Source organism: Pocillopora damicornis, chromosome 5, assembly GCF_964200805.1.
Source record: "Pocillopora damicornis chromosome 5, jaPocDami1.2, whole genome shotgun sequence".
Lineage (NCBI taxonomy): Eukaryota > Metazoa > Cnidaria > Anthozoa > Scleractinia > Pocilloporidae > Pocillopora > Pocillopora damicornis.
The window spans coordinates 28,289,995-28,315,920 of NC_142674.1; the positions used below are offsets into that span (position 1 = coordinate 28,289,995).

General features: G+C 38.6%; 2 protein-coding genes across 2 annotated transcripts; one reads left to right on the forward strand and one right to left on the reverse strand.

The window, feature by feature from the left end:
• Positions 1 to 1,214: 1,214 nt before the first annotated feature.
• LOC113684882 (VWFA and cache domain-containing protein 1) lies at positions 1,215 to 11,282 on the forward strand. The gene is made up of 15 exons (XM_027202292.2): positions 1,215 to 1,423; positions 2,031 to 2,624; positions 3,048 to 3,192; positions 3,828 to 4,126; positions 4,366 to 4,498; positions 4,606 to 4,879; positions 5,166 to 5,362; positions 5,811 to 5,891; positions 6,161 to 6,479; positions 6,882 to 7,070; positions 7,468 to 7,811; positions 8,011 to 8,158; positions 8,443 to 8,684; positions 9,004 to 9,185; positions 9,534 to 11,282. The coding sequence occupies exons 1-15, from the start codon at positions 1,277 to 1,279 to the stop codon at positions 10,329 to 10,331; spliced, it is 4,092 nt and encodes a 1,363-aa protein (XP_027058093.2). The 5' UTR covers positions 1,215 to 1,276; the 3' UTR covers positions 10,332 to 11,282.
• LOC113684883 (VWFA and cache domain-containing protein 1) lies at positions 11,255 to 25,292 on the reverse strand. The gene is made up of 15 exons (XM_089207050.1): positions 25,059 to 25,292; positions 22,096 to 22,674; positions 21,775 to 21,910; positions 21,153 to 21,457; positions 20,803 to 20,932; positions 19,786 to 20,065; positions 19,073 to 19,269; positions 18,654 to 18,734; positions 18,253 to 18,571; positions 17,840 to 18,028; positions 16,671 to 17,017; positions 16,090 to 16,237; positions 14,746 to 14,993; positions 12,746 to 12,876; positions 11,255 to 12,351 (listed from the first exon to the last, which is right to left on the reverse strand). The coding sequence occupies exons 1-15, from the start codon at positions 25,230 to 25,232 to the stop codon at positions 11,629 to 11,631; spliced, it is 3,987 nt and encodes a 1,328-aa protein (XP_089063176.1). The 5' UTR covers positions 25,233 to 25,292; the 3' UTR covers positions 11,255 to 11,628.
• Between the last annotated feature and the right edge of the window lie 634 nt (positions 25,293 to 25,926).

Below are 25,926 nucleotides of genomic sequence, written 5' to 3' on the forward strand. Positions count from 1 at the left end.
CTACCTTTCTTATTTTTCTTAAGAACGTGATTCTACTTCGTGCCAAAACCCACTCCTTGTGAAATTATGCGGTAGAGCTTTCTAAATGATTCCATTTTAACTTCCTGTAGTCTAAATGGACTTAATTTCAGCTTTTACTCTGTCATTCCCGCGGAGGTCAACTTTCTTTTCCTATGAATGATAATTATCGGTAAATACATAAAGAAAGATAATGAACTCTGCACATGGTTGTCGTACAGCCTCGGGCAGTTTCTAAACGGAACCGTCAATTGGTAACATTAGAATAATCTATTTAGACAAGTTTTCTTTGCCATGCTGTCCCTGAAAAATCTCTTTCTACCATACAAAGTTTGGTGTGTTTTTGTAATATCACACAAAAGTCGAATATAGAGTTGCAAATATAAGAGGCAGAGAAACTCATATTTCAAATTTTAATGGCCTTTCACTTACACCGTGATAAGGTTAACGGCAGAAAAACTGCAAAGTGGATATTTAACTTTATTTCTTCTTCTCCGTTATCTTAAGCTATTGGTTGGTGAAGTGATCGAAAATTTACTGTTTATCGGCTGCACAACAATGAGACATAAGCCAAATACGTACGTTCGTCACAATCACCTACACAAAATGGCAAAAAAATGGCATGTAAATATGAGTGTGAAACGAGAAAAGCTGTACGTCCTATATCGGAAAACACCCGCAAAGTGGCAATGAGGTTTCTAGAGTTAAAGGCGCGGTGGGAATCTTTTTTGACCTTTCTATCCGTTACCTAAAGCCACCTGTAAACAAAATGACACAGAATGTATTGGTGTAAAAAAACATAATTACCAATAAACGCTTCATTGATGTTGATGCTTCATTGTTTATACGCAGGGAAAGTAATTTCACTTGTCGCTATTAAATTCCCGACACAGATCGTAAACATGAAATTGTTTTTCTTGTTTTTCAGTGAAGCCGATGAGTTTTACTGAAAACACGTCTTAATGTTGAACTGTAAAGAAGTAGGCTTATTTAAAACTGTTCTTTGCAAAATACTTGGGTAAAACGACCCGTTTTGGCAGGAAGTATGTCATCTAAAGGCGCAGTCGGCAGACCACAAACTATAATTATGAACAGAAATGTTTTAGACCAGCAATGGAATCAATCATGCGCCAAATATATTAGTTTTACGAACAATACTTACATAAATCGTAAAATATACGTTTAAACTCTGACCTGAGGGACGTGGGCGGCAAAGGGAGTAAGTAGCAAAGCGGAATACTTGTTTTTAAGATCTGCGATGGATGTACGCCGAATGGGAACTTTTCTCGTGGTTTTACTCTCCATTTTCGCCTTGCATGTTACCTCAGGTTTGCTAGATCCTTCCCTTATTGGGGTAGAACTTCAAAAGTTTGCCAGGGACGCGCTTGGAGTAGAAGAAATGCAGGTGGGCTAAATTTCTATATTCTCTCTCATCATCAGCAATGTGTTATGTGATCTTGAAAAATTTCTGCGACCTAGAGTTTGAGTCCTGCTCTTTAAAAGTTTAAGTTTGAAATTGGAATTTGTTATTTCCCATTCTTTTGTCATCATACAGAACAGTACAAATGACTATTTTGAAAATGCCTCATCACGTTCGAATAAGCGTCATGCCGGACCAATAAAAGTTTTAAATTCTTTATCTCGGACTTTCTTGAACTTGAGGGCAGGTATACTGGTGTCTCGGGAATTTTATGTTTTAATTAAAGTCACATTTGATCATAAACGTTTAATTATGATATATTTTTTATATCTTTATGTTCCTGTGCCGGAATTGCGAAGTCACGATTGATCAATTAAGTTCCTGTTTTCACAACTAGTTCACGTCACCCAACCTATAAACATTCCCTTTCATGCAGTTAGTGACCCAAAACTCTCAAGAAGCCAAATTGTTTTCGTTATAAAAGCAAAACAAAACAATTTTTTTTTCTTTTATTCCTATGCATTGTTCTTTTTGAATGTATAAGATAGATCACCACTAAAACAGGTTTCCGTCCTTCTCGCCTATCTTTTAGAATTATCTTGATGGTCTTCAGTATCATAAAAGGACAATACAGGGAGAGGTCATTACCCCTGAACTTGCCGTCAAACTGTCTGACAAATTTAAAGTAAGGTTTGAAGTTGCCAAACGTCTTCAAAAGGCTGTGGAGGAGTCGTATGCCAGGACAGAGTCTGTTCAGGTATCTCCACAGAAAGAATGCTGTGTGGTAAACAAATCTTCTTTGAAATATGATGTACGATTCCGTTCTAAAGTGGACATGGACAATGTGTGCTTAAAAATCTCTGGCAGTGCCCAGCCAAATCCACGCTATTTAGATGAAGGAGTGGTCAGTGAAATGAAAGATATCTCAAGAACGTATCCTTTTATCAAGTGGCAATACTTTGGGTCAGAAGAAGGAGTCATGACCAATTTTCCAGTGTATGACGATAAAGACCCTTGTGATAGATATGACCCTCGTTTCAGACCATTTTACGTGGAAACTGCCACGCCTGAAGCGAAAGATGTGGTGCTCGTCATCGATACAAGTGCATCTATGGACACCACAAAACTTACCGGCGCTATCCAGGCTGCTAATACAGTGTTGGAAACAATGAACCCCAAGGACCAGGTGCGTTATTCCTCGTCCCAAGGTTTCGGCAAATGCATTTGCCGAGGCTATCAATATAATGGGTAATTTTAGTATTATCAACTGAGTTTATAACGTTCATTTGCCACCGTAAAGAGTTTCGAACGATACTCGACGAGCAAATATATTCGCAAACAAGAATCCTTCGCTCGACATTATCCGCGTTCACGGAAAATGGCGAAAGTCTCTGAACGAGGACCGGTGGAAAATTAAGTTAAGGTTATCGTGTTCGGTAAATTTGAAGCCACCAACACACCGTAATGATATCGGGTTGAGCGTGATTCCACTGTGAATTCCTAGTTTGCAGCACCTCATACAAAAAAATCATCTACTTTCCAAGGTTCTGAGGAAAAAGTTTTATTTACAGGTATACGACCATAACATTAACTATTTGGCTAATTTCAGATTGGAATTGTGTCATTCAACGATGACGTTTCAACACCAGGAGAACTTGAAACAAAAAGCCCTTGCTACAGTGAAAGGCTGGCCCAGGCGATCCCTACAAATATTGAAGAGATGAAGAGATACGTACGCAACCTGATACCACATGGTAAGAACCTTGACACATCATATTTCAAATATATCAGGAAATATATTAGCACTTGGTATCTGTTAACGGAAACGATCACAAGTCTTTACAATAATTGCGCCGTGATCTCTTCTGTTCTATGTTTATGACGAGGTCTACCATCATTGAAGTCAAAAATATATTCCGGATTCATCAGTGGAGACTCTCATAGGTCTTACATCAGTTTGCTGCTTTTATGATCCTGTATCGATGTCTTATACGTACAGAAAAAAATGCGGTATATCAACGATAAATAAACGATTTACATCATTGAAAAGGATGTTGGAAAAACGTGCAGATTATTGTCAATTGCCTGCTGAAACAACATCTTTGGCTACATTACCAGCTACTATAATCGAAATAACTCTACGATTTTCTCACCCTTCCCTTACCCACTCGACAAGAGATGAAATCGAGCCGGCCTTGCATCAACTAATCAAATGGCTCTTCATGAAGTCTGTTCCGGAAATTTTAAGCTTTGATATTTCCTGTCCTTCTACTTCTTGTCATTTATCTATATAGGGAATTCGTTCTATATTTTACAACTAGGTGTGTTTAAAATTATTCAGCCATTTATTTATTAATTAGTTAATTAATTAGATATTTAATTATTTCAGGTTCCACCAATTACAAACAAGCTTTTAAAAAAGCATTTAGTCTGCTCAAGAACTCAATTTCTGGGGAGGAGAGAAAGGGTAAGAAGAGAGTCATCTTATTCTTGACGGATGGCGCTCCAGCTGATCCCGTAAAAGATATTTTTCAAACCATCAGAGATGAAAACTTTGCGCTCAACAACTCTGTTGTTATCCTAACATATGGATTTGGAGAGGCTGACTCCGCGATTCTTGAGGACATAGCGATACAAAACACACCAAAGTATGGAATACCTGCCAACGTCTCTGTTGGTGATATCACAGTAAGTTTTGACATGTACCACCATGATGAACATTTTGTTTTAGGGTGTTGACAGATTTTTTTTATCATCTCTTGCCACAAAACATTTGTATTATCTTTGGACAGGAGAGAGGGTTGGGCAAACACGAAGGAAGAGAGTTCCCTTTGTCCTCGCAGTATTGTTCACAATTAACTTAGAGTAACAGTCAATAATTCATAATTTTTTTACTAAAAAATTATCGCAAAATTATTGTTTCTTAGCCTGGAAGATACAAATTCGTGCAAGACATAAACAACTTGAGAGGTGAAATGGCTAAGTATTACAATTTGTTTTCGCTGGGGATCCGGTTCGATCCAGTTGTATCTGTTCCGTACATTGATGCCTTTGGAACAGGTAACTATCAACCCTTCCAATGTTCGATTTTATTAATCTGCTTTCATTTCTTTTGTTATCTTTTGATGATATCATATAATTTTTTGGTTATTTACTATGTTTTGCAGGACTTTTGATGTCGATTACCCTGCCCTGTTTTCATAACGGAGAATTTATCGGTGTAACAGGCACTGACATCAATATTGAAGACTTGTTATCAGACATAACTTTTTTCAATCAAGGCCAAAGTACTTACGCGTTCATGATCACTAATTCCGGTAGGACCCTCATACATCCTCTTCTCCCAGAGCCCACTCACGCTTACGGTGAGCCTGTTTATTTGGACATCAGAGCCTTGGAACCAGAGAAAGATTTCATGGAAGTCTTTGAGTCAATTCAAAAGTAAGCAAGAATGTTTCAATCATTTATGTCCATCGTTTATCCACAGCAAAGCTCACAACTTCGAAATGAGTCTCGCAGTCAGTCTATAACCAATGAACAGGACTTAGTTTTATAATTCCTTGTACATGGGTTTGGGGTATATCTTTCCAATTAAAGAGTGGCTTAAAGGCTTTGATTTCCTTTTATTCCTTACGGATTTGACCGTAAATAAGGAAACTGGTGGTCAATCTGATAAAACTCTTGGGTTCTTTAGTTTTACACGCACTATATTCTTCTGCCCTCTCAGGAGAATTGGAGGTTCGAAAACGTATGTTGCAAAGCGATTTTTGCCACGAGGTGGAACAGAAAAGGAGGGAGTGACAATGAAGGAAGTTAATACTACATATTTCTGGACACCAATCGAGGACATCGACTTCTCTCTTGGCGTCGTAGTACCAGTATCCCATTCTAAGGATGAGCTAAGTTCGCCTTCAATTTCAAGCGGTAAGTTTTTTCTAGACTTAACCTTTTTGCCTACAATAAACGTCCTGTGTCCTTTTTTCAATTTTTCCTTGCTTGAGAGAGAGATTTTCAAATTAAGCTCGGCCTAAATTTTGATGAGCTATGAATGAATTCAGTATTTCTCAGACTCGTTCTCTGTATGGACGTTAACTTGAAAGCAAGCTGGAGAAAATGTACAGCAAATAGTAAAAAAGGCTGTAAAGGATATTGAGGTCTTTCATAAATACCTACTTCGTTGTAGGAAAAGTATAAATCTGATTTAGTAATGGAACAGAGTTGTTCTTCATGTTTCCCGTCTCCGGGTCGAATATGTATTTCAGATGGTTTGGCTGGTTTTGGGTTTCACCGCGCATTCTTGACCTTATCTGTTGGGAACATGAGCATGAGGATAGGCATAATAATAGACTAAATCTTGCTGCTATTTCTATAGGATACAAGTTTGATTACCACCGAATCGACTTATATAATCCTGAAAAACTATGTTCTCATTTTGGAATTACAGCGACAAAAGGTAAACGAGGCTATTTCCATCCGATTGTTACTAATCTTAACTATTTGTGATTTGTTTTCCCGGAAACCAAAAACAGTATAAATAATGTGCTTACGAATTTTTTTAAATATCCCAAAGGCCTTTATGTTTTATGATAACCCTTTTCAGTTACCTTGGCAATGTAGAAAGCGGGATCAACAACCGCTAGCTGCATAAGTCCCAATTTATCTCAAAAACTGCTCGTTCTTAATAGTCCCAAGTTTGCACATCATGCTCTTTGTCTTTGATAGACACAACAGTGGTTAAGTTTGCTCCAGGGGCGTACAAAGACCCCTACAACTACATTGGTATGGATGAAACAAAAGCTGATGTTGAGCTATTAAATGCTTATATGAAAGATGAGACAGGAAGAGTAACCAATCCTGGCCTGAAAAATGATATCAGGGGCACAGTGAGAGCAACATGGAAAGTGGAAGACCTGTGGCTGCGTGAGAAAGCTGACCTCACACAATATTTGGTTTGGCGTTACATTGGGACATCAAATGGAGTTTTCAGGTCCACTCCAGGCGGAATTGAAAACAAACTTTACGACCCAAGACAGAGAACCTGGTTAGTAAGGCAATGTTACCTGTTATTAACAAGAGTCTAACCTTGCATTTTTTCCATACACTCGTTGAATCGGGTTTATCAGGTCTTCGTGTCGTATCAAAAACTGGCCATAGCTTTTGAAAATGTACTTCTATTTTTTATCAGGTTTGTAGTTTACTTTAATAGACACAGTTTAACAACGACCACCTCTTAACAGTCCGTATAAATAAAATATACATTATATTTACAACCAGCACCATTCGTATTGTGGCTCGGTTAAACGACCGTTAAAGCCATATTTTCGACAACGTTTCAATTAAAATCAACCTCTGATGATAAACATTTGTTATTATGACTGGATGAGTTGATCCTTATAAAGAAAGAACATAATTAAATCTTTGGACTGATTTGTAATCCCTTTAGGTATCTTACCGCCCTGTCTCACACAGGACTGATAGCTCTTACAACTCCATACTTTGATTTGGGAGGAGCTGGAGTAGTGATAACCGCTGGCAGAACCTTGTATCGCGGAGAGTCGAGTCACGTTCACAGTACCAATGATGAAGTGTTGGGAGTTATGGGGGCTGACTTTCCCATCACGTATTTCCATAGGTACATAACTATTATACAGTCGTTATATCATCTTGTTACTATGAGAAGCTATCTTAATCACGACAAATTTCTTCTTAACGAAATGCCTGCTCTAACGTGAAAGAAACTACAAAACATAAGCATGGTAAGACAGAAAAAATCCCAAAATTTGACGTAAACCTTAAACAAGGCACGTAGTCAAGCAGGGAAAAGACCGCCGTGAATTGCAAACAGGCAAACTTGAAAACTTTTCGCGAAATTTTTAAGATGTAAAACTGTTGGAGAAACAAGAACGCAACAGAGAGAACATGGAGTCTCACGAGTGAAATTAACACTGTCTTCAAACGTTCCCCAATAATATTTCATAACAAGTGTCTTCATAATGTACCTCATTATATTTATATCTCATTAAATACAGGTTACTAACTGATGTGTATCCAAAATGTAAGGAGACCAAATCATACTCTTGTTTCGTGATGGACAGCGCTGGCTTTCTTATCATGCACGAGGACTTCTTACTTCCCTCGGCTACAGCGTCAGACGTACAATATGTGCATATCACAGAGAAAGAAAAACACATCGCCGAAGACCTCATTAAGAAAAATTACTTGATAAAAAAGGAGTGCCGCCATCTGGATGAGATTCAGAAGCAAAGCTTTTATGAAGTTAACCTGACAAAAATTGGAGTAGATACTCTTGCAAGTGATGTAAGATGCTCGAAATACCAGCTAAGACAAATCAAAGGAACCAATTCCTACTTAGGTATGTCATACTTTAAACTATTTCGTCAGGCCCCGAGTTCTCTCCGAGTCCGTCTTTCCATCTTTCTCTGTTTGTTTGTTTTCCTTCTCTATGACTCTCTCTCTGTCTGACTCTCTTTGTGTCCTTCCTTCATCCTTCTCTGTTTGTCTGCTTATTTCTGTATCAGTTGGAATAACTTAACACTTTTTTAAATTCACAGGAGTTGCTATAAGAGACTCATTTTGCCCTCCAGAGGCATGTCCCTGTTCATCAGATAACGAGTGCTCTCTTCTTAACCCTACGTGCGAGTGCCCTTGCACCTCCCGCCTGGAGTTTCATTATTGTCGCAACCTTTTCCCCGAAAGCAGGTTAGTTGCTGTAGGCACCTTGAAGCAGTTTGATAAAGCTAACATTAACATGCATATGGTGAAACATTCAATACTATAGAAATCAATTTATGATCCTTAAGATCAATAATCAAAATTCGCTGTATGCCCTATAGACCGCCCTTCCAAATGAAATGGTTACAAAAACTTCCGATACGAAAAACTTGAAAAATCAAGAATACAGTTTTTAATCGGTGTATTATATTATATTGAATACACTGTATTACGCGTATAATTTCACCTAACGTATTCATTCCAATCTCCAGCCTCCCAATCTGCCCACCTCCATTACCAAGTGCTAAACCAACTGGTGACTCTACCCCTTCCTTTCCTTGCACCTCCGGATCTGGGTTAGAAAAGTGTTTCATTCCTCACTGTGGTGAAAGGAACACTTCACAAGAGTGTGAAGGCGTTGTGGGATGCTACTGGTGCAAACACGACAAGAATGATATACCACTGATTAAACCGTACTGCGCTGCTGCTGAGGTGTGCTTCAGAGGAAAGGAAGGTCAGCCTCTACCTTATTTGAATATAATTGGTCAACCGATAGAATCATATTTATCAGCGCTCCTAGAGTTTAACTCCCACTTCTACCCTTTAGCTGCTGCAGATTTCATATTTTACAGGATTAAGAGAAATTTAAGTTTAATTAATTTTGTCTGTTCCCACTACCTTATTATGCTCGATCACGTATCGAAATTGCAAGGAGACTGACGTTGTTCGTGTGTCGCTTGAAAGTAGTTAAAACGAGATTTTTAACCTTTTTAATCGACAAATTATTCTAAGAAAGCGCTTTAACAATTTTCTGTAATGCCTTTCATTTACAGTTGAACAAAGAGTATGTCCAACTGATCTTAAAGGTCCAAAACCATCAAGCCCTATCGATCGAAAAAACAGCAGTAAACTGAGCGATGATGATGATTCGAATCAGTTGTCGTCTGGAGCTATTGCTGGGATTGTCACAGGATGCTTGTCTGCTTTAGCTGTGGTAGTAATAGTTTCGATCTTGGTGAGGACTGAACATATATCCGAACACTTTATATATTTTTTATGGGTTTGATCCTGTTACAGTAGGAATGATGATTTGTAAGATACATCTATTCGTTACTACCCAAGACTAAGAATAAAGGCATTCGTTCCTATTTTTATCTTTTCAAATTTTATAAACTGCATTTTCTTTATGTTGATTGTATGTTTATCTTTATTAAATTTCGTTGTCGGAAAAATGGAATACTTGCAACCGACGACCACGAGACGGATAGACATTTCACAAATGGCTGATGTGAAATTTTATTTTACTTTTTGATTTATACCAATTTCGTAGCTTAGCATCTTTTTCCTTTAATTTTTTTCCCAGGCGTTAAGACATTTTCGTAGCTACAGTCAACCACCCACCAGAAAGGACACCAGCGCATCCACGGAATACATCATAGATCCTGAAAACCCCGAGAACACCTCTAATATCACCAAACGTCCACCAGCACCTCTTCCTCCAGAAGCCCAGACTCAATCTTCCGACTTCGATGAATATTATGAAGAACCTGACGATCTAAGGCGATCCCACCAAGCTTCAGTTGATTCCACTCCATGGCCTGCACCCTATGAAGAAATAAGGGTCCGAGAAAGTAGTAAGCCACCTCCTACACCAGAAAGGAAACTATCCACTGTAACAACTCGAGGTTTTCATCGAACTACGAGCCTTCCCCCTTCTACTAATGACGGAAATCATTCTGTAGCTCGAACGGTGAGCACATCTGCGACCCACTCCTCTGGGGCAAGGTTCATTGGACCAATAAAAATGCATTCAATTGAGAGCAGACTGCCTGAGATTCCGGAAAAGAGGCGTCCATCTGTTGTACCCCCACCACCGTCCATCTCCGAGAAAAAGCTTTCAATGGAAGATAAACCACCACAAACTGTTTCTCCTATTGTTCACGACAACCAAGAGCGTCCTTATGGAAACATATCTCAAATGTTACCTGCTCAGAATCACTCGTTAGCAACCAGCGCGTTGTCGTCTACTGATGACACAGCGACGCAAGATACGTTGCATGAGCCAAATCTTCAACATCGTGATAGTGGGGGTTCTATTTCCCTTGATCCTGATGGGTATATAGAATTTACCGGTGAGATTGCGGCCGTGCAGGACATTTAAAAAGGAACCAGAAGTAAAGGAGCTTGTGTATGTGCACCTACAGCTCATGCGTTACTTTGTCCATCGGACAGTAAAAAATGACGATTTAGAATTATACTGATAGAGGCGAATTTTGTTTATAAGAACATCAAGTTTTAAATCACGCCTGGTGCAATAAGATAAATATCAATTCGTAAGCTTTATTAGAACACACAGCGGGAGGGGAAGATATAAATGATACACAGGTTTCACGTTGAAAACAGCTTTTAGAGACTGATACAGCCTGTATCAAGAAACTCTTTTACTCTAATCGATATCACTGTGAGTGGTAGAAACAGTAGGAGGAGCAGCAGCAGCGGCAGAAGCAGCGGCAGCAGCAGTAGTAGTAGTAGTAGTAGTAGTAGTAAGAGTAGTAGTAGTAGTAGTAGTAGTAGTAAGAGTAGTAGTAGTAATAGTAGTAGTAGTAATAGTAGTCGTAATAGTAGTAGTAGTAGTAGTAGTAGTAGTAGTAGTAGTAGTAGTAGTAGAAGTAGCAGTAGTAGTAGGAGTAGGAGTAGAAGTAGGAGAGGAGTAGGAGCAGCAGCAGCAGCGGTAGTGATGGTAGTAGTAGTAGTAGTAGTAGTAGTAGTAGTAGTAGTAGTAGTAGTAGTAGTATTAGTAGTAGTAGTAATAGTAGTAGTAGTAGTAGTAGAGTCACCACTACCGACAACAGTCCTTCTCAGGACTACACTCACCCGGATGATAGAACTACACTATTACAGTAGTAGTAGTAGTAGTAATAGTAGTAGTAGCAGTAGTAGTAGTTGTAGTAGTAGTAGTAGTAGTAGTAGTAGTAGAAGTTGTAGAGAGGTAAATTGCAAGAAAGTCTCATTTTTAAATCAAAACGGATCCTTTTAATCGAGGAGGTCAAAGCCATTAAATAGAAATATCATATGAAATGTAAATAAAAGGTTAATAACTTCGACATTTTTATCAAGAGCAATCGTTTTACATGATTATTCAATAAGGCTTCAAGTCAGTTCACATTTTGTATAGGTACAGAATATGTGGACCCAAGTGGGTTCAACAATTCCGTGGTGATCTCACATTAGCACCGGGCACTGCAAAGTTGCTTAAATCTAGCCTCTGCAACACTGTCTATCTTTAAGTCCCCAAAAAAACAGCTTGTTGTTATCGTTTTGCGTTTAACGCCCGTAGATAAATGATGATCGTGGTACGAACGCATGCGTGGCTTAAATTGATCACAAAAATCTCCCATGCACGCTGAGAAAAACTTCCTATCTTAGTCAAATTATATTACAATATCCTGCAATGAATGTTACAATTTTGAGTCCTTAGCGTAAATTGCTTGCGGCTCCCCAGCGACATCCCGGGTATGAATACATTCTACATAGCCAAGATCGTCGTTGGTATCTTCATGTTCCTTTTCTTCTTCACGTAGTGCTCGTGCAGCTCTGGCTGTAGATATTGCGTTGCTGTACATTACTTCCCCTGCTTCGTTAGATTTTTGTGGAAGACTGGCAGTGGACAGTTCAGGAACATGGGCTAATATGGGGGGGGTGATATGAGAAAAACATCTTGCTCTGGGAGCTAATGGTGGTGGACTTTCATTAGAAGTCAGAACTCCAGAACTGTCAAGAGAAAACTTTCTTTTCGTGTTCTTGGCCGGTTGAACACCATGCTGAAACAATCCCGGATGTTCTATGGTACCAGATGGTCTCCTTGTCAGGGGAACAGGAGGAGGATTGTTCACCGATTGTTTCCTGACCGCGTTCCTCCCGGGAATGACCGGTTGTACCTCGGCAAGATCTGTTGATTCAGGAATGGTGGGCAACGGAGGACTGTAACTTGGGTTTTGTTGTCGTAGCACTTCATTGTATGAGGGTGGCCCGGGTGGCATCACAAGATCTCTGGGATCCTCGTAATCGTGTCCTTGGTTCCCATGGGACATTTCATGCTCGGTTAACTGAGCTGCAGCGCTCTTTTGTGTGGAAAACGTCCTCACAGGGCGTGGTCCTGTATTTTGGTGACACTTTACAACCTTGGAAAGAGCAACCAAATTAAAAAAATTATAGTTCAACTGTGGAATTTTCAAAGAAACTTTTTGCATGCATGGCAATAATGTACTTCTTGAAGACCTTTAGTAGCATAATTCTGTATCATTTTCAATTAAAATTTCCCGTTTAGACTCCTATTTGATATCATTTCAAATTTCAAGGAGACTAGCAATTTATAAATAGACGCGCACATTGTGTTCTGTAGAGTGAGATAAGTCATCTGACCTGGAATCGAAAATCTGAAGCTCGAATCCTAGACACGAATGCGGAATGAGAAATAGTTCCTTTGTCCCGTGCTTTATGTTTTTCTTATTTAGCAAAAGAAAAATTACTAAAAGTATATGAATATAAATTATAATCATGACTACGGCATCTCACCTTATAAATTCCAATCAGAATCAAAAGTGCAAATACACATCCTATGGAAATTCCAACAGAGGCAGCCACCGATAAACCTTTAGATCCACGATCTGTTGAGGGTTGGCAAATTTTGTCATTTTGCTCATCATCTGTCGAATTAATGGGAAAATTATCAAATCTTTATTATAAGGTTGTATAGAAAATGCTAAGACTATGATTCAGTCGTCTCAGTCAACCAACCAACCCTGATCTTTATTAGCAGCTTAACAACTGAAATTGGTTAACACGACGTTCATCCACAAGGTACCGGAAGTCGAGAAATAAATATATGCTATTTACCGGCTGGGAGGTCCGTATGCTGAAAAACTGTGACTGAGGTCTTGAAAATACTGCCCGAGGCCGTAGGCCGAGGGCAGCATTTTCAAGACCGAGGTCACAGTTTTTCATCATACGAACCGACCCTTAGCCGGTAAATAACATATTTTTTTTTTCAAACTTGACGAGATTCTTTCCGAAAGAACCCGAATGAGTTAGGGCTGTAAATACGGCAAGATCTTCCATAACCTGAACAGTTTTTGAGCGAGTAACTGGTTAAAATAGTGGTGATGCAAATTAAAGAGAGATGCGTCAGCGAAACATTTTCATTTCCGCAACGATAAAGGTGATTTAAAAGGCTTCTTAACAAACTTTGAAATATTATTTTTACAAGTATCTGTCACAATCTGACACCTGTCAATTAGAGAGCGCGTAAGAAAAAAAAAAGAGCAAGAAGATTTGAAAAACAACGGAACTAGTTTGGCAAGGACTGTCACGACAATGTTTTCTTAAAAAACAGTCAATGATCTAACGGAAAGTATTATTCACTCTGATTGACGATTCATTCATGTTCGAAGATTTACCTCTGTTCATTAAGGAAACGGCGAGGAAAGTAATTGTGAGTAAATTCAAATTTTTTAATTTGAAGTTGTGAGAGTTTTCGCGTTTGTTTGCTGCAATGGCGTGTGTAAATCTGGTCTTTCGTCCACAAAAACTAAAGTCGAATGGCACACTCCAACGAGACACAAGGGGATTTAATGTAGCCTTTTCTCAATAAATTCCTTCAGTTTCTGTTGTGGAATTTACGGTACAAATGTCCAAATTGAACGGACTTGGAAGACTCACCGGGAGCGTATATTTGTTGTAGAACTTAAATTAAAACTTCGCTCGCTCTTTTACTACGAAGAAATTGTTTGAGAAAATTCAGATATCAAATGAATGAAAGTTCCATCGTTCAGTTAGCTGTAACCAAATACCTCACGTTTTAACTTTCAAGGTATTTTTTGTGAACGATTAAAACTAATTGCAGACGGTTTATAGGCCGCTTGTCAACTAACGTAATGACGCTATTGCTTACTCAAATTCATACTGAAACCAGTATACTTTCAGTCAACCAAAGCGATTTGAGAGTGAGAAAAAAGAGGATTCATAAGTTATTTATCGGCTTGAGGTAGTGGCCGACGTGTTTGCTTAAAAATACCGCCCAGCAGGAAAAACGAGATATATTTATAAAAAATGGTAACGAAAATTGGGATGTACTCGGCGACTCAGGAAAGCGTTACCGTGGCCCGTGGGCAGAGATATACTGTAATACAATACTGACCGGGTAAAGAACCAATCAGATTGCAGGATTTGTTACCGTGCCCTCTAAAAAAAAAATAATAGTTGTTAAGGACCTTTGCCATTTAATCATTGCTAACAAGTGAGAGATTTACCTGCCATAATCGCTTCGACTGGGTATACGTTTCCATTACACTCTAATTTAAAATTTATTCAAACATGCTCTGAGCGATCGCGATGAGTGGATCTTATTTGAAACTTACATTAGAAGAAATTAATTGAAAGAGGCGACTTGTTTGGCAATTCAGCAATTATCAGCGGGAAGGTGTGGTCGGGCCGCAATGGGAAATTCTTTTTGTTTTTAATTACGTAATCGAATCATACGGGCTACCGATAATGGATAACATTGAAAAGCTTTTTACCTCTATAAACCGGTTTTTCTTTTCCTCTGAAACATTTTTCTGAGGTGCCGCAGTAAGGTTTTGACAACGATATACCGTCTTTGTCTTTCTTGCACCAATAACAGCTTACCAGTCCATCACATGTTCTTTGCTCATCCTTCTCTCCACAATGAGGATCAAAGCATTTTTCAAGACATTTTTCACTCTTAAGAGTAGAAAATGAATCAAAATCTGCTTGTTTTGGTCCCAGTGCTGGGCAAATGGGAAGACTGAAAGTACATGGTAAAACAAATAAACAATGGCCTCTATTTGGCTCGAAAATATATATATGTAGGATAATTGAGGGAAATAGTTGCAAATGCTGTTGGAAAGTGCTCAATACACATGAGTGTAGAGCGAAATACCGTTCAAAATGACTAAAATTGAAATTAAAACTGTCTGACGAGTGCGTAAGCACGAAACTTAGAGTTACAGGGAATCATGCGTGTTTCATTTTAGTCATTTTGAACTATATGTAGGATATTTATCCGCGGTCATAACCAACGCATCAGAAATAAATTGTAGAGGAATCAAATTTCCCTTCAACTCGACAGAACCCTTCTATTTACACGCCATTGCCAGCGTTTTCTGAATAAAGTATTACGAACATAATAAATTAAGAACGGTAGAACTAATTACAAGATGGAAATAACATATGAAGTAACGGAAACTCTACGAAAGGGCAATTTACCGGACGATTTTGGAATACGGCTGGCATAAAAACATACTCGCGATTGCTGCGAACTCGAGATCACACTTTTTTATTTTCATGGTCCGCGAGAAAGTCAAACTGGTATGGATGGCCGCGCGGATTGAGGCTAGGCGGGGGATTGGTTTCTACAGCGGTCGTTATCGTTTCCAAGATACGAGCAGTTTTCCAAAACCAAAGCTTGAGCAAAACTGTGAGCTTCGATGAACAGATAACATCCATGGAAAAATATATGAGCATATTTTGGCACAAAATAGAGGTTATTGTGTTTATTATCCTTCAAATATTTTGTCACGCGCGTAAAAATGAAAGAAATGTGTGCGAACGGCTAACGGTTTGCTGCTTGGGAGGTGCGTCTTCTTCTTCAGCAACAACCATAGAACCTTCTCTCTTTTTGGAATAAATTTTAAACGAAGATATCGTAATGGACGTAGGGTTTGAAAATTGGGGATCATCACAAGGGTGATAGCTGGGGAATATTCGGTCACGTGATACGCTTAGATCAATCGCGCGCGACAAAAATATTTGATAGATCATAACTAACGTGAAGAATTACGCTCGATTTAGATAGAGGGTGGATCAAATCACCAAAAAATAAGTATTTAAATAACTCCAACCTGCTATTGGGAAACTCTCCAAGACAATACCGAAAAGCAAGCTTGGAGTGACATGGACATTCACAGGAGGATGGGTTTAGACACTGTTTGCCCGAGGAACAGGTGCATTCGGCTTGTGAAGAACAGATCGAGTCTTTGACAGAAATTCCTGCGAAAAATGTAGCACAAAACTATTGTTTCTGTTTAATCTGTATCATTGGCAGCGAGAAAAAAACAGGCGCGTAGGCTCAGTTGTTCCCGCGTCAATGTAAGGGTAAAATTCAAATATACATGTGACTTAAGTAATGACCAGGAATTCAAAACTTTTAAAATGGTGATGTAGAAAAAAGGATTTGTGAAGTATTTCAGAAAATGGTAGTTCTCATGTGTCAAAAATTGAAAAGGTTTTACCCCAAAACCAAATGAGCCTGACACTTTTCAAATCTCAGCTTATTTGAGGTAAGTTCTCAACACCAATTTCAACTACCACTCAGCCTATAGGGTAGGGACTTATTGACATTCAATTCATGATTTGAGAAAAAGTATTTGTAAACTTGGAGAAGATTAGAGTTCTTTTTCAAATAGTTTATCTATCTACAAACCTAAATACACGTTTGTTCCTCCAATTTTTCCGAGTTGGTATCGGTTACAGCCCCCAACATTGTCGAGCGCATCGACCCCGCCATCTGGTAAAGTGACCTCATAAAATGTTTGCATCTGTAAGTCTTCCAGTTTGCGACATTCCTTTTTCTTCAAGTATCCGTTTTGGAACATGTGTAGTGCTATATGTTTCTCTTTTTCGGTTATATGCACATTCTCGACTCCACCCTCTTCTGAGGCTGAGGGGACCATAAAGTCCTCGTGCATGACCAAGAAACCAGCGTCGTCTATTATAAAGCACGAGTAGTCTTCAGTTTCTCTGCATTTGGGGTAAGCATCAGTAAGCAGCCTTTTGGATTCGAATAGACGTGAAAACTGTCGTTAGCTTTTGGTTAAGAACAACATTTCAAAAACATCACATATTTTTGCAGATCCGCTTTCTACTTTAAAAATCGCAAGAACGTGATATCTTTCCTGTTCCGCCTCGAGAAGAAGCTCTCATAGACAATTACAATTTCTTTTTAGTCTATTTGGGTGGGGTGTTTTGGTTTCGAAACTCAATTGAATGTTTCCTAACGAAGACCAGAATCTTCACGTAACTGATAACAACAACAACTGGGCTAGCTTTGCAGATGGAACGCAACTGCTAGACAAGTTGTGCTACATAAATCTATTTTAAAAACTAATAAAATTGTAAAAAAACCAAGCTATCCGTTGTTGTGGACCAGACTTTAAAAAAATTCGATTGCAAATAAATCCTCTTTTAAATGTGACAATATAATAACCGCCCAAATGGTCGAAATATCAGTCATTTTCGCCCTTTTAGGATCATCCTAACTATTTGACTCACAGTTACTTCAGAGATCAAAAGCGCTGTATTTATTATAATACAGGAATACCTGCAGTAAACAATTTAGTGTTAACAACTGAGTTGAAAACGTAAATTGACCATCGTAAAGAGTAAAAAAGCTGACGTTTCGAGCGTTAGCCCTTCGTCAGCGCTCTGACCAAGGGCTAACGCTCGAAATGTCAACTTTTTTACTCTTTACGGTGGTCAATTTACGTTTTCAACTCAGTTGTAACACTAAATTACCTGCTATACTCTTCCACAGACGCAGCACCACAGTTTCTTTAGAAACTTACTCCCTTTATCTACCTGCAGTAAGCTTACCTGTAAAAATACCTCAATGGAAAATCTGCCCCCAATACACCAAGTGCTTCATCATAAGCCCGATACAAGTGATTTGATTCACCGTGAAATAAGGCACGGGCTGCAGTTATGACCTCTCCAGCCCCTCCCACATCCAAATACGGTGTTGTAAGCGTGAGTAATCCGTGATGAAGTAAGGCTGTGTTATACCTGTTATAGACACAAAAATCTCTTCAGTTAGAACACAACCTTTAGCAGATATGTCTCTGTAAAAGGAATGAGCGTATTTTACCCAAACCAGACATGGATTCGACCTCACCAAAAAAATGTTGATATGCTTTCTATTGACATCCTTTGAGTAAGAAGGGTCAAACTTCATAAATAGAGCGAAAAATGATTAACCGATTGAAAATTAAAAAAATAATGCCACATACCATGGTCTCTTTCTTGGATCGTAATTTTTTTGCAAGGCTCCACCAGGAGTTTGTCTGAATACACCGTTAGCTGTACCTATGTACCTCCAGATCACGTACTGTGTGAAGTTTGTTTTACTGCGCAACCAAATATCATCCAGTTTCCAAGTAGCAGTCACCGAGTCTCGTATACCACTTCTTAATTTGGAGTATGACTCGCTACCAGGTCGTTTCGTCATATAGTTGCCAAGTGACAGAACAGTTACATTGGTCTCCTGTGATCCTATATACGTGTACGGGTCTAAGAAGGCATCGGGGGCAAATTTCACAACGGTGGTGTCTGAAGAAAAGAGCAAATCAGTTGGGTTGAATTAGCCAGGATTTGAATCTTTACCAGGCCCACCAGCTGTTTGGATATTTACCTTTAGCTGTGATATTACCAAAATATGAGCAAAGTTTCTTCGGCGGTAACAGGTCGATTCTGTGATACGTGAATGTGTAGCCTAATGGAAAAAACAGAATTAATATTTAATCTATTTGGATCTGTTCTTTACTATAAATGTATCAATAAAGACCACTCAGACTTTGATTATTGACCGACAATAAAGTTAGTCTGTAACTTATTCGGACAGAGAGTCCAATAGGCTAGCGGAAAAACTAACAGACAGACAGGTAGTAATATAGGCACCAAGAAACAAACAGACAAACAGACAGAAAGACAGAATAACTCATGACCAACAGGCAGACACAGTCGGAAACACGCAATTGAGAATAAAAATTCGTAGTTAACAGTGTGTAGAATTTTGTTTATTTAACAACAAAACATTCACAACATCCATACCATGTGGGATCTGCAGAGGTCTTAACACATCATTCTTTAAAGAGGGAGGTATAACAACACAAACAGAAAATTCCGTCTCAAACACAGGATACCAGTGGTAAGTTGAATCAATAGACGTCTCAGTGACTCCATCTAAAGTAACACCTCCTTTTGGTAAATAGCGAGTGGCTTTGAATGATTTAGACCCTTTTGTGCCGCTGGTAAAGTAATGAAAACTTCGGATTAATGATTTTGAATATGAGTTTACACCAGGAATTTAAACGTAATTTATAGGATATTGGGCGAATATAGGAGTTTGTACTCACGTCCAGTTATCTCGAGCTTCAGCGACTCCCCCTTGAGTGCACAACTTTTTCGTAAATGATGTACCGAGCGAAAGCCCTCATTAGAACGAAGGAAAGAGCTCTTTCTCAAAAGTTAAGTCTGCAGCCTATTTGCTAATTTTTCTGTTATGTTTATAATAATTATTTGTAGGTATCGATTTATTAGTGTTAATTCGTAAGTTAATGTACTGTATCAATCTAAGCATATGAATTTATATGGCACTTATTAAACTCCATAGTTTCCAAAGGGATAGAAACGTAAACTGCTTTACATTTGCTTCATGCAGCATTGATATAATTGTCAGATTTGATTACGAAATCTTTTCTTGTTGAAATATTATAAATGGTGCTCAAAGACCTCGGTACCAGGCAAGGCTATGAACAACATACTTCGTCATTGATTCAAAGACTTCCTTGAAGTCTGCCTCTGGTCGCTCAAGGTTCCTTATGTCCATATAAATAGGATCCCCATAAGCGTCAGTTGGTGCTGGGAGGAGTGGATGGATCAGGGTCCTTCCAGATTTAGTGATCATAAAAGTATAAGTGGTTCTTCCTTGCTTGAAATATTTGGTGAAGTCAGGCATTAGGTCTTCAATGTTAATGTCAGTTCCAGCAACACCTATGAACTTTCCATGGTTATAGCAAGCTATGCTGATAGATACCAGAAGTCCTGGAGAATAATTATCATCAGTTGATAAATAAATACATTGATGGAGAGTGCGTGGTGTCAAACCGTAAGGAAACGATATTAAACGAAGAAGAATTCAAGTCGACCAAGTAGAGCATGATGAAGCTAAAATAATACAATTCCGAATAACTCCATGAAAATTTGCAACTCAGAATGGGTGATAAATGCAAGGAAGATTAATGCATCTGGTCACACTCATCTTTTTTTTCCTGACCTGTAATTTCAGTGAAGGGAGGCAGATGAAGACGATGAAAACAATAACAACAAACAGGAAGGACGATAATGGTTAAAGTATCATAATGCGGCAGGTGAAAAGGAAGGTGTTTAGTGCAAACAATGCAACGATAACAACTAAACCATAAAAGAAGATTAAGAAAAACCTGGTTAAGAAATTAACACGCGAATGAGGAATATTTAGCGTAGTTCAAATTACATCTTGTTTTCAGCTTTGGGGACCGAACCAACTAAACATGTTCGTATTTTTTCAGTTTAACCTTTCCGAAAGATCTACATGCTATTGTCTCAATATAGAAGTTTATTAAGTAATGGAGCTATCCTTCTGTCTCTTCCTCCACCGCGAAGGATTCAGAACACAGACCTACCATTTGAACTAGAGATAACAAGAAAGGCTTTGCAGTATTGTGAGCCATGAAAAACATTCAAATCTCTAAATCTATTGTTCACCATTACCAATTCTAAGGCCTATTACTATGCCTAACCTGTTCCCCAAGCATCAACATACGGAACAGAGACAATTGGTTGACTAAACTGTTCAGCAAACAAGTCATAATAAGTAGCCATTTTACTTCTCAGCGTTCTGATGTCTTCTATGTAGGTGTAACTTCCACGCTAAGGGGAAAGTAAACGAGACTGTTATTTAAATGCATTAACGTGATTAATTGATTACACAGCACACAGAGAGGCTGAAGAAATTGTGGCCTAAACTCTCTCGCTCTTGAGGTCTTCATATTGCGCGCCTGTTTATTGCATTCCCTTTGGTACGGATCTGACAAGAGTAAACTTCACTAAATGTATTATTAAATACTAGAAATGTAGTTTTTTTTATTACCGCTACGTCTCCAACAGATGTATTTGCCGCAACACCATATTTTGTCCCGTTTTGGTTGGCAATGTGGATCAGAATGTCATCTTGGTTTTTATTGAATCCATATGTTAGAATGATGACGGAGTTGTTAAGCTCCACATTCCTGTCTCTTATTGTGACAAATAAATCTTTGATTTCGTTTCCCTCCGTTGAAGCTCCATCCGTGAGAAATAAGATGACCCTTTTCCTTTTTTTTCCCGAGCCTCTGGCTACTGATCCTTGCAGTAGGTCGAACGCTTTCTCAAAGGCCGGTTTAAACTTCGTTAACCCTGGAAAGCAACAAAAATACGATTGAAGACTGATTAAGTAAAACGTCCGTGAGAGAGTGAGTCAAAAAAGTGATGCGAGGGCTTTTTGAAGATTCTAGACCATTATCTTTTGAACTCCGAGACCTGAGAAGTGAACTCACAGAGTGAAAAACGTTTTAAGTTTTGAGCTTTGTCCTTCGATGACTGCATGTACGCAAGAACCCAGAACTCTATCGTCTAGTTTCCGAGGAAATAGTTCCAAATGACTTTTTTATCTTTCGTCCTTTAGCCTTAAAGGCTGGTAAATAAGTTCTTAGTCAATCGACAAAAATTCTTACCATGGGAGGCTGCCAGATTTGTCACAAAGTACTTCATGTTTCTTACATTTGGAGGTATTGCAAGAGCGAGTTGTTTACTGTAGCAGTTTTCACGGTCTGGAGTATTCACTTCGTCAACAAATGACACGATACCAACCTATGGTAAAGATGATATTGATGGTCACGTGGTACCCTCACCTCTCGACAAACAACCACTTGGCCTTGAGAGGATTACCTGCTCACCGTAAGTGGGGAAATGAAAAAAAAAAACTCTCTCTATGGAGGAGCCTAACCCTAAACCCAGCCTTTCAAGAACAATGTAGTGGCAACTAGCTTAGCAACCTGGTCTTTGGGGTTCAATGTATCCAGCATGGTTTTCGCAGCTTCTTTGGCTGTATCTAGTTTGTCTCCGACCATAGAAAAGCTTGTATCAATCACAAGCACTACATCTTTAGCTTCAGGCGTAGCAGTCTCCACATAAAATGGTCTGAAGCGAGGGTCATAACCGTCACACTTTACAGGGTCGTCATACGCTGGAAAGTTTGTCATGACACCCTGTTCTGATCCAAAATACTGCCACTTGACAGAAGGATATTCATCTGAGATGGCTTTCATTTCCTTCAAAATCGTCCTGTCTAGATGTATTGGATTTTTTGGAGCAGTTCCAGCGATCTTCAAACACATACTGTTAAGATTTACTTTAGAGCGGAACCTCACATCATACTTTAGTGTAGATTTGTCGAATTTACAGCACTCTGGAAAGGGTTCCTCTGTCGTGCCGTAAGCATGTTCGACAGCTTTTTTGAGCCGCTCTGCGATAGTAAATCTTGTCTTGAAGATATCCCTGAGTTTATTTGCCAGAGGAACGATATTGGTTCCTCGCAATTCTCGTTCGTAGTATTTGAGGCTATCAAAATACTCCTATGAAACAAAAGAAAAGAGTTAGACATATTTTTTCCTCGACAAAGTTTCGAGCTTCAGAACTTCTTGGTTAATAAGCACAGTCAGGTCAATTTGGGTGATTTGCGACGCATAGCGCTTGCGGCGACCAAAAATCTAATTCCAAGCGGTGCCGCTCCAAGACGCGGTTGACGAGGTGTTTGGGGGCTATTTTACAGATCGATACTGAAATAGACCAAAGTTGACGGATCTTAATCTTGCAATAAATCAATCAATCAATCGAACGAACGAACGATCGATCGTAAACTGAAACAATAATGCAACGAAGTTCTTTAAATCTGATGAAATGTTGCGAAATACATAAACAAAATTGCATGTGAAAAGCTGGGCCTTAACGCCGATAACGAGATTAAAATGATGATAACTAATACAAACTACGTTAAAGTACCAAAAAATACAAGAATTTGGTGGCTGGTTAACAGCCTATCGTTCTTATATAAATGGTAGGCGTTCACTGGCATCTGAAACAATTCTGGCCTTTAAATCTCGAATCAATTGAAAATAATTCATATATTTTCGCCCAATGCTGGAAAAATAAACCTAAGATCCGATTACATAAACAAATAGAAACGTAAACAAACGGATAAATATTGTAGCTAGGTTCGTATCCAGGATAATAGAAATAATTAAACTCATCAATAACTAATTCATTAAAAATGAGCCTTCTAGCTAGTGTCCTTAACACTATTGCCGAAGTCGTATTTTCTCATTCACTTCAAGAGGGTATAAGGAACATTTTGTGGTATGGCTTTCATATCAACCTCCGTCATTCTTTGAGCTTGGTCATGTTTAAGTGCACTTAGAGCTTTGCATACTTCCCTAAATGCATTGCCATCTTAATGAGAGTATTCACAATACAATACCTGCACAAACATCCTGGTGGTAAGATGTTTTTTTTTTTTTTTTTTTTTTTTTTTGCATCTAATCGTCGCTCGTCGCGGTTGTGAATTAAACTCGTCACACTATTTGCTATTTCGTGACGATTTGATGTTGACATCTGGCTGAATAATTGCGAATTTGGCAATAATGGAACAAAATTAATGCAAGAGTTGAGTTGAATTAATTCAGCGATTCATCAAGGACTTGAAATGGCGTTAAGTTCTACTTGCGTATTAATTAATTAAATGACGAATGGAAATAAATCTACCCAGCGATACATAATTTCCAGTTTGGAGCACCGGTTGAGGCGCTTTCTCAGGCGATTTCGAATTTGCTTTTTCTTAACATCGGTAATGCAAGAATAATCTCTGCAAAGCGCGAGCAACATATTTTTTAAGTCGTTAACATTTTAAAGCCTTATCACTATCTGTTTTGCTAGCCCATAGAATTAAAAAGTCGTTAACACCAGACAGCTATGAAGAGGCGTATTCATAATGAGCCAAACAAACACTTTGCTAAGTCCTTAATTTCCGATGAGCTTACGAAACATATTTAAAGGATGACATGATAATTTCGAAAGAGTAAATATTATCAGTTTTCGGCTTCGAAAGTCGACTCGTTCACAAAAGGTAGCTGATTCTCAGAGTTAGATATTTGTTAGAGCTCGGTTATCAATTTATCTTCAAAGTTATGTTAAATTGTGAGTAGAATTAATTCTGCCTGCGGGGTGCTCTTAAATGTGATAAATATACTATGCAAAGTGGACAACTACTCACAACTTTGTGTGGCCTTTTTACTTTCGCTTTGAAGACATAAAGTTTAGTGGATTTCTTTTACTGAAAGCACCATGTACTTAGTTGGACAAGTTTTAGTGTTGGATCGATTCTAGACATCGATTGAATGCAAACAGTTAACAGGAAGGAAGAAATCAATCAACTGCAGCGTTAATCAACAGCACGTTTGTAGATCTCGTGACCTGGTTTCAATCTGAAATCTTGATGTTCCTAACTATATCTCATAACTTAGCATAATTAGGTCTTTCGGTGTGATTATTTTTACAGAAAAATTGGCGTTTGGGTATTTTTTCACTTTGTTTTACTGTCGGATTGATAAACAAATATGAACTGTATGAACTGGCTACCACACAATCTGCACGAGTCAAGTTTTACTAGCTTTGCGAGCATAATATTTTAAATCATGACGACTTCGTGGTTGTAAGATACGAAAGAAAAAGGGATTTGAGATGAATCATTTCCTCGACGTAGAGCCTCACAAGAGCTTCACCAAATTCAGCTCGGTTAAAGGTTTTTCACTGAGTGATATTGCTTCACTCGATATTCTTGTTATCCCGTACTGTTTTCCGTTTCATCTATTATGAAAGTAGTTTTTTTTTTTTGCATTAATCAGTATTCACTTTCGTAACTCGTTGATTTAACAACGGCGAAGTTAAGTTTTGTTACACGTACCTGCATCTCGTCAACACCGAGGCCCTCCTTCGCAAAGGTTTGTAGCTTTTGTCCTATGAAAGAGGGTTCGATTAAAAGACTTGCATAAGCTTTGGATGAGAACGACAAGAACGTAAGGAATATCAGCACAATTTGACGTCTAATTAGACCGCGAGCGCTGTGGACAGAAACCATTTTGAGATTCCCTTCCTCATGTACGGAAGTTCCTTTTTAATGTTCGGCAAATAATTATGCGAAACTATTTATGCGTTAGCAATTTGCATCTGAATGGAAGCATTATGAAGGCATGTTAATTGCGCGACTATTTTGAACACTCTTAAGGCGTTTTGAAACCGCAGCAGGAAATTAGTGTAATGGTATTCTCTAACAAAACCCTCATACAGGAGCGAAACGGAAAAACTCCTCTCGTACGGGTTGAAAACCGAGGTTGAATGTACAACAAACGTAACCGTGAGCTTATCTATTGTAGCGCAGAATCTTAACCCATCTCTTTGATTTCTTTTCATTCTGAGCCTGTCCGACAATTGACGGCACTGCGCTCACTTACTCAAGCGTATTAAGGCTTGGCTACCTAATTAAATGTGCATAATTTGTAAATGCTATTTTAATTGTTTTCATGCTCGCAACGATAAATCAAACTGATTTATAAATTTTCCTCCATAGAAAAAACAGGTTCCTCGTGATTTCAAATGTCATATGACATTGCTTTTTCAGTGACATCACAAAACACGTTTCCTCAAACGGAGTAAATTTGCAAACCTTAATCCCAGAGTTTTTTGAGACTTGTATGCTACAAAGACTGCGTAATGAATCTCTCCTGATTATGACAGTCGAGTGCTATAAGTCCGTTTCCAACATGTTTTGTTTG

Bases quoted from the DNA above. Each gene is read 5' to 3' on its own strand.
- LOC113684882 (XM_027202292.2), top strand. From the start codon at position 1,277: ATGGATGTACGCCGAATGGGAACTTTTCTCGTGGTTTTACTCTCCATT. The intron at 1,424-2,030 runs GTGGGCTAAATT...CCTATCTTTTAG, and splicing joins TTGGAGTAGAAGAAATGCAG to AATTATCTTGATGGTCTTCA. The intron at 8,685-9,003 runs GTCAGCCTCTAC...TTTCATTTACAG, and splicing joins GTGCTTCAGAGGAAAGGAAG to TTGAACAAAGAGTATGTCCA.
- LOC113684883 (XM_089207050.1), bottom strand. From the start codon at position 25,232: ATGGTTTCTGTCCACAGCGCTCGCGGTCTAATTAGACGTCAAATTGTG. The intron at 21,458-21,774 runs GTAAGAATTTTT...GTTGCTTTCCAG, and splicing joins AAATCTGGCAGCCTCCCATG to GGTTAACGAAGTTTAAACCG. The intron at 16,238-16,670 runs GTTTGTAGATAG...CATTTTTCGCAG, and splicing joins AGGAACAAACGTGTATTTAG to GAATTTCTGTCAAAGACTCG.